General features: G+C 36.7%; 1 protein-coding gene across 2 annotated transcripts in view; it reads left to right on the top strand.

Annotated features, from left to right (window-relative positions):
* Nucleotides 1–20341, top strand: part of USO1 (USO1 vesicle transport factor) — a 95703-nt gene that overhangs the window by 24542 nt on the left and 50820 nt on the right. For both annotated transcript variants that reach the window (XM_025921514.2, XM_086704833.1), the window contains exons 2-4: nucleotides 1494–1580; nucleotides 1658–1722; nucleotides 10484–10560. In XM_025921514.2, coding sequence (XP_025777299.1) covers nucleotides 1494–1580; nucleotides 1658–1722; nucleotides 10484–10560 — 229 coding nt within the window. The remainder of the gene's footprint in view (nucleotides 1–1493; nucleotides 1581–1657; nucleotides 1723–10483; nucleotides 10561–20341) is intronic.

Genomic DNA, 20341 nt, shown 5'->3' with positions numbered 1-20341 from the left:
CACAGAATCTGAAACAGGCTCCAGGCTCTGAGCGGTCAGCACAGAGCCCGACGCGGGGCTGGAACTCACGGAGTGTGAGATCGTGACCTGAGCCGAAGTCGGCCGCTTAACCGACTGAGCCACCCAGGCGCCCCTCCAATTTTTTTTAATGCAATTTTACATGCACAGTTTAGTACTTTTGCTTCAGTGGGCTCATAATTTACATGTAGTTTTACAACTTGCTTTTCTTTTTTCCCCACTGTTTATTAAATCATTGTATTTTCATATCAGTACAGTTAATTGTTTTGAGTAGCTGCATAATATTCTACCAAAGAATGTATAATTTATTTTCTTCTTTTAAAAAAAATTTTTTTTAATGTTATATTTATTTTTGAGACAGAGAGAGACAGAACATGAGCAAGGGAAGGGGCAGAGAGAGAGGGAGACACAGAATCTGAAGCAGGCTGCAGGCTCTCTGAGCTGTCAGCACAGAGCCCGACACGGGGCTCGAACTCATGAACTGCGAGATCATGACATGAGTGGAAGTCAGATGCTCAACTGACTGAGCCACCCAGGCGCCCCTAGTTTTTCTTCTCTTGAGGGACAGCTGTCTCCAATTTTTTTCCCATTGTAAATTAAATACCCAAAGGTTTTGTTTTATTTTAGTTTAGTTTAGTTTATTTATTTTGAGAAGAGTGCACAAGCAGGGGAGGGGCAGAGAGAGAGGGAGAGAGAGAATCCCAAGCAGGCTCTGCAGTCTTAGTGATATCAAGAACCGTAAGATCATGACCCAAGCCGAAATCAAGAGTTGGATGCTTAACCAGCTGAACCACCCTGGCTACCCCTGGAAGGTTTATTTTAAAATGCAACTTGAACTTTAATACCTGCAAATTTATTAAAAATTTTTATAATAGAAACATTTCATCTCTATAGATTTTGAGGCACAGTTAAAACTTAAAATTTTAAGTTTTTATTTATTTATTTAAGTAATCTCTACACCCAATGTGGGGCTCAAACTCCTGACCCTGAGATGAACAGTTGCATTCTCTTCTGACTGAGCCAGCCAGGCACCCAAAAACTTAATATTTTTGGTATATAATTCCATCTTTTCTTCTTCAAATACTTAGTGGAAATATTAGGGTGAAGTTATAAACAATTATTATTTCAAAAAAATTTTTAAATAAGTTCCCGTCTTCTACCATAACCCTGCTTTCCTCTTGGCTCAAACAGTTGTAAGCTGCATGTTTACAAAATTCTGATTATACTAATGATTTCTCTTAATTCGTCAACTTATATGACTTATTTCATTTAACTTTTCTTTCACCACTTCTGTTTTTCAAGTCTCTGTGAGAAATGTTTGTCTGTAATGAGATTATAAAAGCACCTAATTCCCGTGACATCCCATTTGTTGATTTTTGTTTTCGAAAGTAGATGGTATAAATTTAGGGGGGAACTTCATGTTTCTTTTTTGCTTTTTTAAGTTCTGTTTATGCTATTTCATTTTTTAATGACAGATTCAAAAGCTTTGTGACAGAGTTGCTTCATCTACTTTGCTGGATGACCGAAGAAATGCTGTTCGTGCTCTCAAATCATTATCTAAGGTTTGTAATGCTTTATCACCTACTAATTTTATTAAATTGGATATTAGTTACTTTAACAACATTTTTCTTTTGTGCAGAAATACCGCTTGGAAGTAGGTATACAAGCTATGGAACATCTTATCCATGTTTTACAAACAGATCGGTAAGTCTGTTTTCAATGATTTTTCTCCCTAATTTTCTTGCAATTTTAATTCATTTGTTTTAGAGTCACTATTTTAGAAATGAAATGATTAACTTATTAAGGTTATTATGTTTTTATTTTCAGTTGTTTCAATAAATACTAATTGGATACTAGGTGCAAACCACTGTGCTAACCATTAAGACAGATAGAATCTCAGGGGTTGATATCTTTCCATTATGTGAAAATGGAATGACATGACTTCTCATTAAAAGCTGAAGATTTGTGGTTTGAATTGGTCAGTTGGATGTTTTGATATTCAATTAGATATACTGTAATATACTGTTCTATAACATAAAATACATATTATGGTATATCACTTATCTAGACTTGTCTTTATGCAGAAAGAAACTCGACTAATAGAGTGAAGTGTTAAATCTGAGCATGTCGTAAGAGAAAGATCACTAGCCTATTTTTATCACTTCCAATTTCTCTTTAAGAGATTTTATTTGCATCTTTGGTTTTAATTAACAACTATGCATGAATAGCTTTCAAAAATCTTATATCTAGTTAAATATATGTTACAACCTTTAACTGCTTAATGTACATTTCTACCATATCAAGATCTCTCATCAATATCTCAAGTTCAGAATGTTCAAGAGTTAATTTATCTGCTCCTAATTGTGGCCTTCCACCATCTCCTTCAACTGCCTTTGAGCCAGGTCAACCTAGGTGGTAATACTGTTCCATTCAAGCAAGAAACTGTAGGATTCATGCTGAACTCATCCCTCTCCTTAACCCATTATGCTCCTGCAGACCAAAATCCATACATTTCTTTCTATTTCCTTTGTTGATTTTTAGTTCTAGCTCAGTATCAATCAACGAATCAATTTTCAGAGCCTGTGTGTGTGTGTGTGTGTGTGTGTGTGTGTGTGTGTGTGTGTATTTTTGTTTTTAATGTTTATTTATTTTGAGAGACAGAGTGTGGGCAAGGGAGGGGCAGAGAGATTGGGAGAAAGAGAATCTCAAGTAGGCTCCGCACTGTGAGCACAGAGCCTGACGTGGGGCTCAGTCTCACAAACTGGGAGGTCATGACCTGAGCCAAAATCAAGAGTCCGGATGCTCAACTGACTAAGCCACCCAGGCACCCTTGTATTAATTATCTTTATTATTATTATTACTTTTGCTGTATAACAAATTACCTCAAAACTTAGTGGCTCAAAATAATAAATATTTATTATCTCACACTTTCTGTGGATGAGAAATTCAGAAGTGTCTTAGTTAAGTGGTTCTGGCTCAGGGTCTCTCATGAGGTTGCAGCCAAGATGTCAGCCAGGATGGTAGTCATCTGAAGGCTTGATTGGGAAGATGTGATTCCAAAATGGCTCACTTACTTTGCTGATGGCAGGAGGCTTCACTACCTCACCATGTTGCTCTCTCTATAGGACTGCTTGAGCATTTTTATGATATGGTAACTGGCTTCTCCCAGAACAAGCACTTTTAGAGAGAAAGCGAAGAGAAAGCTAAAATGCCTTTTGGGACCTAGTCTCAGAAGTTGCATACCATCAATTCTACCGCTCTCTGTTTGTTAGAAGCAAGTTAATAAATACAGCATACACTTAAGAGGAGGAAGATTAGGTTCCATCTTTTGAAGGGATCTGTACCAAGGAATTTTTGGACATAGTTTTAAACAACTACTACCTCCAGACTGTATTCTTTGCCTCTGATCTTTTTGTCCCTCCATTCAGTCTGTGCATTATAAGAATTACCTATCTGATATATAAATCTTTTTTCACTTCATGCATTTCACCAGCTCAGTGCAGTGTGAAGTCTAAGTTCTTTCTTTTTTTTAATATTTATTTATTTTTGAGAGAGAGAGAGAGAGAGAGAGAGCACGCACAAGTGCAAGCATGAGTTGGGTAGGTGCAGAGAGAGGGAGGACAGAGGATCCGAAACGAGCTCTGCACTGACAGAATTCAAAATCATGAACCGTGGGATCATGACCTGAGTCGAAGTCGGACACTTAACTGAGCCACCCAGGCGCCCCTAATCTAAGTTCTTAAACAAGCAAAGCATATAAACTTTTTGAAGGTTTTGGTATTGCCTGTCTAACCTCATAGCCTCTTATTTCAGTTATATTTTAGCAATGCCTAGCTGCTTATTCATACCAGTTAGATTCTTTCCTCCTGTCAGTTGGTACAACCCACATTGGCTATCTTTTCAAAGCCAACTAATTCTAATGCATTTGAATAAATACACTGGATATGTCAGGACTATCTGGCCTTTGTTTTTTTGTTTGTTTTAAGTTTTATTCTGAGAGAGACAGAGACAGCACAAGCGGGATAGGGGCAGAAAGAGGGGAAAGAGAGAATCCCAAGCAAGCTCCATGTTGCCAGCACAAAGCCCAATGTGGAGCATTAACTCACAAAACTGTGAGATCGTGACCTGAGCTGAAACCAAGAGTCGGATGCTTAACCAGCCGAGCTACCCAGGCACCCCAGGACTGTTTTTTTGTTTGTTTGTTCTTAAGTAGGCTCCACGTCCAGTGTGGAACCCAGTGTGGGGCTTGAACTCACCACCCTGAGATCAAGACCTGAGCTGGAATTAAGAGTCGGACACTTAACCGACTGAACCACCCAGGTGTTCCTGGACTGTTTTATTAACAGCACAGTGAGTAACTATAGTAGACAGAATAATAGACCCCCTAAGGATGTTCACATCCTAATTACCACCACCTCTGGATGTTACCTTACACGGCCGAAGGGACTTTGCAGATGTGATTAAATTAAGGACTTTGAGATGGGGAGATTATCCTAGGTTATCCTGGTGGGCCCAGTGTAATCCCAACGTTTCTTAAAAGTGGAACAGGAACGCAAAAGAGAAGGTCAGAATGAGGTGATAGGATAAGATCTTGATGTGTGGTTGCTGGCTTCAAAGGTAGAGGAACTGGGCCTCTAGAACTGCAAAAGGCATGGAAACAGATTTTCCCTTACAGCCTATAGAAGGGAAGGCAGCCCTGCTGAGACCTTGATTTTGGCCCATTGAGACCCATTTCAGACTTCTGAACAGTAAGGTGATATATTTGTATTGCTTAAGTTTGTGGTAACTTGTTATAGCGTTAGTGGAAAACTATAAATAAAGTAATCTAAAGTTAGTTACCTGCTTTAAATAATATTCCAAGTTAGAGAAAATGGAGCCTAGATCAAAAAAACTTTAGTGTGATGACTACACATACATACAATCTGTAATTTTTCTTTTATATTATTCCACGTGTCTTTATTCCATGTGCACATTTTCTCATTGATCTTACAAAGTTAGTAATGAATGACTAACATCTCAGTATGGAAAATAGAATGTTACCTCTTATGTAAAGTGGCTTTTATTGTCATTTTAAGCACACAGCAGAAAATAAATGTGTAGATATTAGAAATTCTTGATATAAAGGTTAAGAAGTTGAGTTTTTAAAACATTTACTGCACATTTACTATGTGCCAGGCACCATGCTTAGAAGAAGGGTGTACCATTAGCCTGTGAATGTATGAACTCATAATTGTATCATGTTAGAGATTACTTGTTTTATTCTGCCTTTTAGACAGAAACAAAGCTAAATTTCTATGAGCCTTCTTGTGTTTCACTCCCTTTCTGTGTCAAAATAAATTCCCTTTCCATTTGCCTCTGATACCTGTCAATTGCCTTCTGTTTCCAAAGTGTTTTGGGTTATTTTATTTTTTTTTAAACATTTTATTTATTATTGAGAAACAGAGAGAGACAGAGCATGAACATGGAAGGGCCAGAGAGAAGGGGAGACACAGAATCCAAAGCAGGCCCCAGGCTCCGAGCCATCAGCACAGAGCCCGACATGGGGCTCGAACTCACAAGCTGCGAGATCATGACCTGAGTGGAAGTTGGATGCTCAACTGACTGAGCCACCCAGGCGCCCCTTGGGTTATTTTTTTTAACTTCATGGAAAGAAAAGGGCATCTCTTTCCACATCTCATCTTCATTACTGTTGTTTTTTGTGGGGTTTGTTCATTTGTTTTTTTAAGTAAACTCTACACCCAACTTGGGGCTTGAACTCGCAACCCTTGAGATCAAATGAGTCATGCATGCTCTATGGACTGAAGCAGCCATGCATCCCTCTTCATTACTATTTTATGCTTCTTCTCCTGCCTTTCCAACTAACACTCTGAAAATTCTTCCCCTGAATCCTCTTCATCCTTGGCTGCATCACAGAGAGCTCTGTTCCCTTTCTTGATGTGGCTTGAAACTCTGCATCTGTCTGTGGTTCTGCTTCTCTTAACAACCATATTGAGGAGAGACTGCTCATTCTCCAAAGTCCTACACTCAGATCCTGAAAGTTTTCTAATTTCTCACTGTTTCCAAACCATGATGCCTAGATAGTAATTTTAAAAATTGAGATACAATTTTTTTACCATAAAGTTCACCTTTTTGAAGTATACATTTCAGTGGGTTTAGTATATTCACAGAGTTGTGTGACCATCACCACTCTCTAAATCCATAACATTTTCTTTTTTTTTTTGGTAAAGATTTTACTTTTAAGTAATCACTACACCCAACATGAAGCTCGAACTCACAACCCGAGATAAGAATTGCACGTTCCACTGACTCAGCCATCCAGGCACCTCAAAATCCAGAACATTTTCATCACATCAGAAGAAATCCTGTATCCATTAGCCATCATTCCCCATACCCTCCTCTCCCCAGTGCCTGGCCACTAATCTACTTTCTGTGTCTATAGATTTGACTGTTTGGGACATTTCATATAAATGGAATCATACAATATGTTACTTTCGTGTCTGACTTCTTTCACTTAGCGTATTTCAAGGATCATTCATGTTGTAACATATATTAGTATTTTATTCCCTTTTTACAGCTGCATACTAGTCCATGAGATATATCTCATTTTGTTCACCCAGTTTGTCAGTTGATGGATGTTTGGGCTATTTTCATTTATTAGCTGTTATGAATAATACTGCTGTGAATTTTTATTTGCTAGATTTTGTGTGAACGTGTGTTTTATACATAAGCATGCAAATGTCAGGGCATGTGGTTAACTCTGAGGAATTGCCAAACTCTTCTATATTTCCACCAGCAGTACATGAAGGTTTAGTTGTTCCTCACCAACAAATTTGTTGTTATCCTTTTTTTTTTTCCCTTCTTAACAGCCATTCTTGTGAGTGCAACTTGGTATCTCATTTTGGTTTTGATTTGCATTTCCTTAATGACTAATTATTTTGAACATCTTTTCATGTGCTTATTGACCATTTAAATGCTTTTTTTTGGAGAAATGTGTATTCAAATCTTTGCCTATTTTTAATTGGGTTACTTGTCTTTTTATTGTTGGATTGTATATATATTCTGGTTATAAGTCCCTTATCAGATACTTGATTTGGATATACTTTCTCACATTCTTTGGGTTGTCTTTTTACTCTTTTTTTTTTTTATTTATTTTTATTTTTTAATGTTTATTTTTGAGAGAGAGAGTGACAGAGATAGAGTACGAGAAGGGGAGGGGCAGAGAGAGAGGGAGACACAATCTGAAGCAGGCTCCAGGCTCTGAGCTGTCAGCCCAGAGCCCAACGTGGGCCTCGAACCCACAAACTGTGAGATCATGACCTGAGCTGAAGTCAGACACTTAACTGACTGAGCCACCCAGGTACCCCTTTACTTTCTTGATAGTGTCCTTTGAAGCACAGACGTTTTTAATTTTGACAAAATCCAATTTATCTGTTTTGTCTTTCCTTGCTTATGCTTTTGGTGTCATATCTAAGTAACCATTGCCTAATCCAAAGTTTTAAGGATTTATACCTATGATTCTTCTAAGGGTTTTATAACTTTAGCTCTTACATTTAGGTCTTTGATCCCTTTTGAGCTGATTTTTGTGTATCGTATGAAGTAGGGGTCCAGCTTCATTCTTTTGCATGTGAATACTTAGCTGTCTTAGCACAAATTGTTGAAGAAATTGTTCTTTTCCCATTGAATGCTCTTTTCATTCTTGCCAAAAATCAGTTAAAATGAATGTTAGGCTTTATTTCTAGACTCTTTATTCTGTTGATCTATAGTCTATCTTTTATGCCAGCACCACAGTCTTATTTACTGCCATTTTGTGATATGTATTAAAATCAGGAAATATGAGTTTTTCCACTTTGCTCTTCTTTTTGAAGATAGGTTTAGATATATTCTGGATCCTGTACATTCCCATACAGATTTTATGATCAGCTTGTCCATTTCTGCAAAGATGGCAGTTAGCATTTTTATAGTGATTGTGTGAATCTATAAATCAAGTTGGCATATATTACCATCTTAATAATATTCCTTTTCTATCCATGAACACAGAATGTCTTTTCAAGTATTTGAGTCTTGGGTAATTTATTTCAATAATGTGTTATAGTTTCCAGTGTACAATTCTTGTACAATTTTAGTAAAATTTATTCCAAAGTATTTTAATCTTCTTTTTGTTACTTAAACTGAATTGTTTTCTTAATTTCTAATTATGTTTACTCATTGTTCATTGCTGGTATATAGAAATGCCATTTCTATAAATTGATTTTTTTATATTGAGCTTGTATTCTTCAATTTTGCTGAATTTATTAGTTCTGATACTTTTTTTTTAAATTTACATCCAAGTTAGTTAACATATAGTGTAATAATGATTTCAGGAATAGAATTTAGTGATTCATCCCCTACGTATAACACCCAGTGCTCATCCCAGCAAGTGTCCTCCTTAATGCTCCTTACCCATTTAGTCCATCCTCCCACCCAAGTCCCCTCCAGCAACCCTCACTCAGTTTGTTCTCTGTATTTAAGAATCTCATGGTTTGTCTGCCTCCCTGTTTTTATATTATTTTTGCTTACCTTTCCCTGTGTTCATCTGTTTTGTATCTTAAAATCCACAAATGAGTGAAGTCATATGACACTTATCTTTCTCTGGTTGACTTATTTGGCTTAGTATTATACACTGTAGTTGCATCCACGTTGTTGCAAATGGTCAAGATTTCATTCTTTTTGATTGCCGAGTAAAATTCATTGTGTGTGTATATACTGCATCTTCTTTATCCATTCATAGTTCTGATACTTTTTAGTGGATTCCTTAAGATTGTATACAAGATCATGTGATCTTCCTTTCCAAATCTGTATACCTTTCATTTCCTTTTCTTGCTCAATTGCTCTAGCTAGAACTTCCATTTCAGTGTTGGATAGAGGTGGCTAGAGGGAACATCATGATCTTGTTCCTGATCTTAGGTTGAAAGCATTCAGTTTTATACCATTACATATGATGATCTGGGAGTTTCATAGATTCTCTTTTATTATCTTGAGGAAATTTCTTTCTGTTCTCAGTTCCTTAATACTTTCTTAAAAGATGCTCCTCAAGATTTCTCAAAAGCAAAATGGTGAATAATAATTTTTTTATAAATAATAATTTTTAAAACTTCATTTGAAATTTACATCCTCTGGTTGTGATCCCCTTTGTCCCTCATCTTAGCTTTCATTTATCATTCGTAATTACTTCTTCATATTTATTGAATCTTTGTGACCTATATTTCACTCTTGCTTTCCACACTAAATGCCATCATCGTCCATCATGTTTTCAAAATTTGTCTATCAACAACTGTAATCTTATACTCCCTGATTTTATAAATAGTATTATGTTTACCATAAGACTTTTGTTTTTTTGTGTGTGCTTGTTTTTAGGTAATAAAGTATAGAGCAGTGAAACAAACTCTAGTAGTACAACTAAGGATCACACTATTAAATATATATATCATGAAACATATATATATGTAAACATAAACACATACCCATAAAATTACCTGGTTTGTATTAATTTTTCTAGTATGCATGCATGCAAGTTGGGGAAGGCCAGAGAGAGGAGTGTGAATTCCAAGCTGGCTCTAAGCTGTCACCATGGAGCCCAAGGTGGGGCTCAAATTCACCCACTGTGAGATCATGACCTGAGCAGAAATCAAGAGTCAGACGCTTAACCGACTGAACCACACAGGCACCCCTATCAAGGGTGTTTTAATTGCCATGTCATTAAACATTCTTTAAAAATACTTTTTTTGGGGCACCTGGGTGGCTCAGTCGGTTGAGCGTCTGACTTCGGCTCAGGTCATGATCTCGTGGTCCGTGAGTTCGAGCCCCGCATCGGGCTCTGTGCTGACAGCTCAGAACCTGGAGCCTGTTTCAGATTCTGTGTCTCCCTCTCTCTCTGACCCTCCCCCGTTCATGCTCTGTCTCTCTCTGTCTCAAAAATAAATAAATGTTAAAAAAAATTAAAAAAAAATAAAAATACTTTTTTTGCTTTAAAAATACTTTCATTGCTGCTGTATGTGTCTATTTTTTATTATTATACATTTAGGTTGCTTCTGTCTTCCACTATTACAAATAAACCTTTATACATTCTTTACGCTTGCACTCTGATATTTTCTTAGGGTAGCTTTTTTAATTTTACTTTTTTGTTATTTATTTATTTTGAGAGAGAGCGAGTATGATGGCGGTAGGGACAGAGAGAGAGGGAGAGAGAGAGAACCCCAAGCAGTCCACACCATCCAGGGCTGACACAGGGCTCAGCCTCATGATTGTCAGATCATGACCTGAGCTGAAACCAAGAGTAGGATGCTTAACCAACTGAGCCACCCAGGCACCCCTCTTAGGGTAGTTTTAGATTAATGTTTTACACAGTCTTGCTAAATAACTGTCTAAAAATGATCATTAACAGTTTACACTTTAGCAGTGTATAAGTGTAATAATTTCTTTTTTCCAGTTCGGATTCTGAAATAATAGGTTATGCTTTGGACACACTGTATAATATAATATCTAATGATGAAGAAGAAGAAGTAGGTAAGTTTCTTTTATTGTGTTTTCTCTACATAAAATAACATATGCTATATATCCTGGAGTTGTGCCAATTTTTCTGGTTTTGAAGGTGAATTTATAAATTTATTTATAAGGGTTTGTTTTCTTTTTTAATTAATAAAGGAAAGACATAAGCTTAGTCCCAGAAAAGTGTCTTTAAAATGATTACTTTGTATGTTATTTGGAGATGAAATTGGATTCTTCTTTTTTATAAATTTTGCCCTCCTTTTGTATTTGTTTTAGTTAAGTAGTATGAATATTAGCAGTTTCTGGATTAAACATCATTTTTGGCTATTGAAAAAAGCTATTTCATTTATATGTTATTATCTGGTGAACAATATGAAATTACAGAGTTTTTCCTTTTAACATGGGACTTTTGTTAATTTATAAGGAGCAACATCTTACTGAATTTAGAATTTCCTTTATATTGTCTGTCTGGTGTGAAATGATACGAATCATTTCAAAACTCACACACTTTTTTGGTACATCTTTCCTTTTTCTTTTGTTTCAAATTACTTGCATACTTAAAATAAGGTAGTCTGTCATTTTACTTCATTTTGTTGTCAGTATGCAAAATACTTAAAGAGAAGTCCATATACATTTTGTTCTGTGTATTGTAAAAAATGTGTACTGAGTAATATGTGACTGTGCTGTTGAAGAATGCATTCTTCACATCAGATTACCTGTTGCAGGAGGATAGTCGGTGTTTCATTATTCTAGACAGCCAGAAGGGTGGACATATTGGTGCATTTTAGAAGTCTAATTTAGATTAAAATTATAGGATCTCTTGAAATTCTGTAGACAAATGATAAAGAAATGTAGATAATTATAAGTTTGTACATATTTTATTATGATAATAACAGAGTGGAAATATATATAGATATTAACTTCACAGAATACCAGTACTAGAAACATTTGAGATTGGGTTGTGTTGAATGGTCACAATTTCTTGGAATTAAATGCTCTTTTTCTTAAATTTTTATTCCTCTGTGATATCTAGCTTAAAACTTCACTTTGTTAATTTGTCAGGGGTGAAAAAATCTTTAGAAAACATGATTTGGTACCCATGGAATAAGAGGCTGTCAGTCACAGGACAACACTTAAATACAATACACATAAGAACACACTTTGAAGAAAAAGATACTTATTTTCCTATTTATTTCTCAGATGAGAAAATTAGGTACAATACACTTGTTAGAACACATTATGATAAAAGACATTTTCTTTTTTTGTTGTTCTCTTAGTTTCAGATTAGAAATTTAGCTCTTTTTGTAGTTTACAGCAGATAATTTTTCTGTTTTAAAAAATCATGTACAGCAATATTTTTAGTTAGGTAGTTTTTCTTTCTTATAAATTTATAATATAATCATGTTTAGAGTCAGTTTTTGTTTGTCTATGTGTGTTTGGGCTCATTTTTAATTCAGCATCCAAAAATGATTCTTTGAATAAAACAACATAAACAGTTCTTCAGAGAAACAGTAGTAGAATCACTTTTTCTAGGGAAGATTAAAATAGGAACTTAAACTTTGTTCTGGAAATTAACTTATCCTGAAAGGGCCAATTAAAAATCTGGATTGGGAAATATGCCCTTTAGCTTTATTATTGATACTTTCTACTGCTTCATCAAAAGGTGATTCTTAGCTAACATAACGAACTCCATTTTAGAGTTCTTTATTTTGGGGATAGTTTAGAATCCTTAATTGATAAATCTGTCTCATAATCCTCAATATATAGCATATGCTATATCTCTTTTAGGCTATCTCAGATATCTAATAAAGTGAATGAGTCTCTCTTTCCAAGGGATTATATTGCTCATTTGACATTTTTAAGCTCTTATTTATTTTATTGTGGATACTGCTACATAGAAACTGTTTTCTTCACCACCCACTTTTTATTTATTTTTGTCTACCTTTTCAGATGATGTTGAAGGTAAAAGATTGCATTTACATATGCATGATGCTTTTAGGCATAATTTCTGGTAATATGAAAAGGACACTGTCAAGTGATGTTTCTTCTGGCTGGTAAAAAACATTGAGATTTGTTTCACTATATAAGAATCCTTAATTAAAGGGAAATATTTGATAATCTTATATAGCTATTTATTTTTTCTATGGTTATTAAACCTATTTATTGTCCAGAACACAAAATATTCTAGTGCACCTTTTAACAACATTATAGCTTTTTCTCTGGCAGGACAGTCTATTCAAATTACTTTTTGGGTATTTCTTGGAGAAAATTTTTGAGGCAGTTTATTTAAAAATAAAAATATTTGAGTATGTATACATACATATGTATACGTATTAATTTTGCATGTATTCAACAAGAACTGGAAGGTATTTCAGTTTAGAGAATACTTATATGTTGATATTGTCCCTTTAAAATAATGCAGGCACAATAATGTCTGGTTAGTGACATTTTTTATGTTAATTCACAGAATTCACTGATACTGTCTTTTTCTTGTAGTCTGCTTCAAGTTCCATTTACTTTTAACATTAATATTTCTTTTCCTCATAATTAAAGTAAGCAAGTTTTATTTTATAATTTTGCTACTTTTCCTGAGATCCTTAACTTTTTTAAATGAGGAGGGGATTATCCTTATCTAAAGTAGGCTTAAAATGGTACATGACAAAGTTAACTATACTTAACAATAACAAACTAACTTGTTAAAGTGCATAGCCTTCCCTTTGTGACATTTGAACCGCTTGTTTGGAAGCAGAAAATATCAAAACATTATGCCTTTACTCTTGTGACAATAAGCTGGTTTCCTTGCTGGGTAGTAGAAATTAGTAGTTGTTTCTATTATTGTTTCATCAGTTTGTATCATTTTTGTCTTATTTGAGCCTAATAGCAGCCTGTGGGGTAGGTGGTATTTTTCTCTTTTCTGAAGATGAGAAAATAGAAGCCCAGAGATCATGTAACTTACATAGTAGCATCTAGTAAGTAGCATAACGGTATTTTTTAAAACATTTTTTTAAGTTTATTTATTTATCTTGAAAGAGCACAAGCTGGGGAGGGGCAGAGAGAAAGAGAGACACAATCTCAAGCAGGCTCCATGCCATCAGTGCAGAGTCTGATATGGGGCTCAGACTCGCAGACCGTGAGATCATGACCCCAGCTGAGGTCAAGCATCAGACGCTTAACCGACTGTGCCACCCAGGCACCCCAACCAGTATTTTTTATATACTTTTTTTTTGTTCATTTCCCTGTTAGTGGGCATTTTCATTGTTTCTAGATTTTAGCTGCTACATATAAAGCTTTTGTAAACATATATGTCTTTGTGTGGATATACGTTTTCATTTCTTATGAGTAAATGCCTAGGAATAGAATGGCTAAGTGATATAATTGGTGTATGTTTAACTTTATGAGAAACTGCCAAGGGGCGCCTGAGTGGCGCAGTCGGTTAAGCGTCCGACTTCAACCTGGTCACGATCTCGCGGTCCGGGAGTTCGAGCCCCGCGTCGGGCTCTGGGCTGATGGCTCAGAGCCTGGAGCCTGTTTCCGATTCTGTCTCCCTCTCTCTCTGCCCCTCCCCCGTTCATGCTCTGTCCCCCCCCAAAATAAATAAATAAATAAGTACATAAAAAAATAAATAAATAAATAAATAAACAAACGTTGAAAAAAAAATTTAAAGAAACTGCCAAAACTGTTTTTTTTTTTCAAAGTAGTTGTACCATTTTACATTCCCAGTGGAATGTGTATGAGAGTGAGTTCCAGTTCCTCCACATCCTTTCCAGTACTTGATATGGTCAGTCTTTTAAAATTTGAGCCATTCTAATAGGTATGAAATAATATCTCATGGTAATTTTTATTTGTATTTTCGTAATAATAAGCTTTTCATTGATTTTTTTTGTCATCCATATAACTTTCATCTTTGAAGTGTTTATTCAGATCTTTTGTTCATTTTTACTGTTTTTTTTTTCTTATCTTGAGTTGTAAGAATTTTTTATATATTTTAGGTGTAAGTCCTTTGCGATGTTAATATCTTCTTCTAGTCTGTGATTTTCCTAACAATGTGTTTTGAAGAACAAAGTTTTAAGTTTTGATTAAGTTCAGTTTGATTTTTTTTTTTATTTTATAATTTAGGCTGTTTCCTATTTGTGAAATCTTTGCCAAATCTGAAATCACTAAGATGTCCTCCTATGTTCTCTTTTAAAACGTCTGTAGTTTTAATTCCTATGATCAGGTCTATGGTTTCTAGTTTTACATTTAGGTCTGTGATTCATTTTGAGCTATTTCTGGACCTTATCCTTTTCCTTACATGGTAAGGTACATGGTAAGCACACTTATCCTTTTCCTTACATGGTAGTGTCTTGATTACTATAGCCTTATAATAATCGTGAAATTATGAAGTGTTAAGTCCTCCAACCTTGTTCTTTTTCAAAATTCTCTTGGCTTTTTTAGGTTTTTTGCATTCCCATATCAGTCTAGAATCAGTTTGTCAATTTCTACTAAAACAGACTGGCTGAGATTTTGATTTGGATTCTGTTGAATCTGTTGATTGATTTGGGGAACACTGACATCTTAACATTTTTGCACCTTCTAAAATTTTTTTTAAATGTTTTTATTATTGAGACAGAGAGAGAGAGAGCATGAGCAGGGGAGGGGCAGAGCGAGAGAGGGACACAAAATCTGAAACAGGTTCCAGTCTCTGAGCTGTCAACACAGAGCCTGATATGGGGCTTGAACTCACAAGCTGTGAGTTCGTGACCTGAGCCGAAGTCGGACACCCAACCAACTGAGCCATCCAGGCTCCCCAACACTTTTGCACCTTCTTTTTTTTTTCTTCAATGTTTATTTATTTTTGAGAGAGGGAGACCCAGAATCCAAACGAAGCAGGCTCCAGGCTCTGAGCTGTCAGCACAGAGCCTGACACGGGGCTCGAACACACAAACTGTGAGATCATGACCTGAGCCGAAGTTGGACACTTAACCAACTGAGCCACCCAGGCGCCCACTTTTGCACCTTCTTATATAAGAACATAGTATATATGTTTATACAGGTCTTCCTTTAATTTCTTTCAGTATCATTTTGGAGTTTTCACAGCATAGTTCTTATAGGTCTCATCAAATTTATCCCTAAATCTTTAATAATTTTTGGTGCTGTTTTAAGTGGTATTGTTTTTTAAATTTCAATTTCTAATTGTTCATTGCCTATATATAGAAATGCAGTTAAGTATGTATATTGACCTTTTATCCCATAACTTTGCTAACCTCTCTTATTAGTTCTAATAGATTTTATAGATTTTTTATAGATTTTTATAAATTAACATAAATTTATCATCTGTAAATAGAGACAGTTGTATTTCTTCCTTTTCAGTCTGTATGCCTTGTATGTTTATTTTTCTGCCTTATGGCACTAAGATCTCCAGTATAATGTTGACGAGAAGCGGTGAAAAAGGGTACTCTTTGCCTCTTCACTGATCTTAAGTGGAAACCATTCAATCTTTTACCATTAAGCATGATGTGAGCTGGTTTTTTGGTGTGTGTGTATGTGTGTGTGTGTTTTAAGATTTTGTTTTTAAGTAATTTCTGCACTCAATGTGGTGCTTGAACTCACAACCCCGAGATCAGGAGTTGCATGGTCTACTGACTGAGCCTGCCAGGCACCCCAGCTGGAAGTTTTTTTTTTGATGCTCTTTATCATTCAGTTTTGTGACTCTAAGTATCATTTATATATGTTTACCACTCTAATGTATATGTCCAACCCAAACTTCTCCACTGACATCTGTGCTTATGTTTATCCAACTGCTTGCCTTGATATCACCACTCTAATCTTTATCATGTGTCTCACACTTGACACATCCAAAATGGAACGTCTCTATGTACTCTTAGCTTACTTCTCCACAGTGATTTTCATCTCAGTAAATGGTAAATTTTGTAAAAACTGTTACCACTAAGGTCTAAGCCATCTTTACTGCTTTCCTTGGTTGCTTCCTGTCTCCCTATTTCTCTTGTTCTCAGCACCGCAGCCAAAGCAATCCTTTTAAAACTGAAGTATTTTGTAAGTAATGTAGTTTGAGGGTTCAGAAGCATTTAATTCTTTTACTGACACAAGAGCTGATATATCAGAGAAATATTTCCTAGAGTTTTTGAAGGGTGAACCCAGCATATTTAGGTACTTAATCATAAGTATTGAAAACACTTCTACTTTTGCTCTCTTCCTTTTCCTACAAATAATTAGATGTGATCATCACTGTCACTGTTGGGTGGTTTTGTTTTTCCTTTCATCTGCTGGTTTCTTTCCATTTTAAAGTATATTAACATTAAAATCTCACATTAGAAAAGAACTATTTGAGGGCTCTTGACTGTCAGTTCCATTGGTTTTTAGTCACTGCCTGGAGCAATATGTAGAAAAGGATTAGTTGTGTCTGGCATGGTTGAGGGAACAGGGAGGAGTATATTTACCATGTCTAAATTGCCTGGATAGCATAGGCAGATTTTAAATGATCATTTGCTTTGGCAATTACTGCTTCAGTTTTTAGAGATCTTTTACATTTTTTTGACATTGAAACAATACATAGTTTAATCTAAAGACTGTTAAGTCTTAAGGACAATTATAGAGTCTTTTAAAGAATAAATGTAGGGGAAGATGGCGGCGTAGGACACTGGGATCACCGCATCCTGCTGATCACTTAGACTCCACCTACACCTGCCTAAATAACCCAGAAAACCATCAGAAGCCTAGCAGAACGGATTCTCCGGAGCCAAGTGCAGACGAGAGGCCCATGGAAAAGGCTAGGAAGGGCAGAGAGGCGGTGCATGCTACACGGACTGGAGGGAGGGAGCTGGGGCGGAGGGGCAGCCCGCCGGCAAAGCAGAGCCCCCAAGTCTGGCTTGCAAAAGTGGAGGGGCCGGACAGAGTGTGTTCGGACAGCAAGCGGGACTTAACATCTGGAAGGTTATAAGCTAACAGCTCTGCTCGGAGAGCGGGAGGGCTGGAGGACAACGGGAGGGAGAGTTGTTGAGCCCTGACGACAGAGCTCAGCTTGGCGGGGAATAAAGGCACTCGCCAGCACCATCTCCCTTGCCCATCCCCCAGCCAAAATCCCAAAGGGAACCAGTTCCTGCCAGGGAACTTGCTTGCACCTCGCAAACAACCAACGCTGTGCTTCTGCGGATCCATCCCTCCGGTGTCGGGTATGACTCCCTCCCGGTGCCGCAGGGCCCCTCCCGAAGCAGATCACCTAAGGATAAGCGAGCTGAGCCTGCCCCTTATGCCCCCGTGCATCTTGCTGATCCACCCCAGCTAATATGCCAGATCCCCAGCATCACAAGCCTGGCAGTGTGCAAGTAGCCCAGACAGGCCCCGCCACCCCACAGTGAATCCTGCCCCTAGGAGAGGGGAAGAGAAGGTGAACACCAGTCTGACTGTGGCCCCAGGTGGGCTGGGGGCAGATATCAGGTCTGACTGCGGCCCCGCCCACCAATGCAAGTTACTCAGGACAGCACAGGGGAAGTGCCCCGCAGCTCTGCACCACTCCAGGGACTATCCAAAATGACGAAATGGAAGAATTCGCCTCAAAAAAAACCTCCAGGAAATAACGACAGCTAACAAACTGATCAAAAAGGATTTAAACAATATAACAGAAAGTGAATTTAGAATAATAGTCATAAAATTAATCGCTGGGCTTGAAAACAGTATAAAGGACAGCAGAGAATCTATTGCTACAGAGATAAAGGGACTAAGCAACAGCCAGGAGGAGCTAAAAAATGCTATTAATGAGCTGCAAAATAAAATGGAGATGACCACAGCTCGGATTGAAGAGGCAGAGTAGAGAATAGGTGAACTAGAAGATAAAATTATGGAAAAAGGAGAAGCTGAGAAAAAGATAAAAAAATCCAGGAGTATAAGGGGAAAATTAGAGAACTAAGTGATGCACTAAAGAGAAATAATCTATGCATAATTGGTATTCCAGAGGAGGAAGAGAGAGGGAAAGGTGCTGAAGGTATACTTGAAGAAATAATAGCTGAGAACTTCCCTGATCTGGGGAAGGAAAAAGGCATTGAAATCCAAGAGGCACAGAGGACTCCCTTCAGACGTAACTTGAATCAATCTTCTGCACAACATATCATAGCGAAACTGGCAAAATACAAGGATAAAGACAAACTTCTGAAAGCAGCTAGGGATAAACACGCTCTAACATGTAAAGGGAAACCAATAAGACTAGTGGCAGACCTACTGAAACTTGGCAGGCCAGAAAGGAATGGCAGAAAATCTTCAATGTGATGAACAAAAAAAATATGCAGCCAAGAATACTCTATCCAGCATATCTGTCATTTAGAATAGAAGGAGAGATAAAGGTCTTCCCAAACAAACAAAAACTGAAGGAATTCGTCACCACTAAACCAGCCCTACAAGAGATCCTAAGGGGGATCCTGTGAGACAAAGTACCAGAGACATCACTACAAGCATAAAACATACAGACATCACAATGACTCTAAACCCATATCTTTCTATAATAACACTGAATGTAAATGAACTAAATGCGCCAACCAAAAGACAAAAGGTATCAGAATGGATAAAAAAAATAAGACCCATCGATTTGCTGTCTACAAGAGATTCATTTTAGACCTGAGGACACTATCAGATTGAAAGTGAGGGGATGGAGAACTATTTATCATGCTACTGGAAGTCAAAAGAAAGCTGTAGTAGCCATACTTATATCAGACAAACTAGACTTTAAATTAAAGGCTGTAACAAGAGATAAACAAGGGCACTATATAATAATTACAGGATCTATCCATCAAGAAGAACTAACAATTATAAATGTCTATGCGCCGAATACGGGAGCCCCCAAATATATAAAACAATTACTCACAAACATAAGCAACCTTATTGACAAGAATGTGGTAATTGCAGGGGACTTTAATACCCCACTTACAGCAATGGATAGATCATCTAGACACATGATCAATAAAGAAACAAGGGCCCTGAATGATACATTGGATCAGATGGACTTGACAGATATATTTAGAACTCTGCATCCCAAAGCAACAGAATATACTTTCTTCTCGAGTGCACATGGAACATTCTCCAAGATAGATCACATACTGGGTCACAAAACAGCCCTTCATAAGTATACAAGAATTGAGATCATACCATGCATACTTTCAGACCACAATGCGATGGAGCTTGAAATCAACCACAGGAAAAGTCTGGAAAACCTCCAAAAGCATGGAGGTTAAAGAGCACCCTACTAAATGAATGGGTCAACTAGGCAATTAGAGAAGAAATTAAAAAATATATGGAAACAAATGAAAATGAAAATACAACAATCCAAACGCTTTGGGATGCAGCGAAGGGAGTCCTGAGAGGAAAATACATTGCAATCCAGGCCTATCTCCAGAAACAAGAAAAATCCCAAATACAAAATCTAACAGCACACCTAAAAGAAATGGAAGCAGAGCACCAAAGACACCCTAAACCCAGCAGAAGAAGAGAAATAATAAAGATCAGAGCAGAAATAAACAATATAGAATCTAAAAAAACTATAGAGCAGATCAACGAAATCAAGAGTTGGTTTTTTGAAAAAATAAACAAAATTGATAAACCTCTAGCCAGGCTTCTCAAAAAGAAAAGGGAGATGACCCAAATAGATAAAATCATGAATGAAAATGGAATTATTACAACCAATCCCTTAGAAATACAAGCAATTATCAGGGAATACTATGAAAAATTATATGCCAACAAACTGGACAACCTGGAAGAAATGGACAAATTCCTAAACACCCACACACTTCCAAAACTCAGGAGGAAATAGAAAGCT

The sequence above is a fragment of the Puma concolor genome, chromosome B1, assembly GCF_028749965.1.
Source record: "Puma concolor isolate L17-30 chromosome B1, mPumCon1.1.hap2, whole genome shotgun sequence".
In the NCBI taxonomy this organism is placed as follows: domain Eukaryota; kingdom Metazoa; phylum Chordata; class Mammalia; order Carnivora; family Felidae; genus Puma; species Puma concolor.
This window is presented reverse-complemented; position numbering and strand designations above follow the sequence as displayed.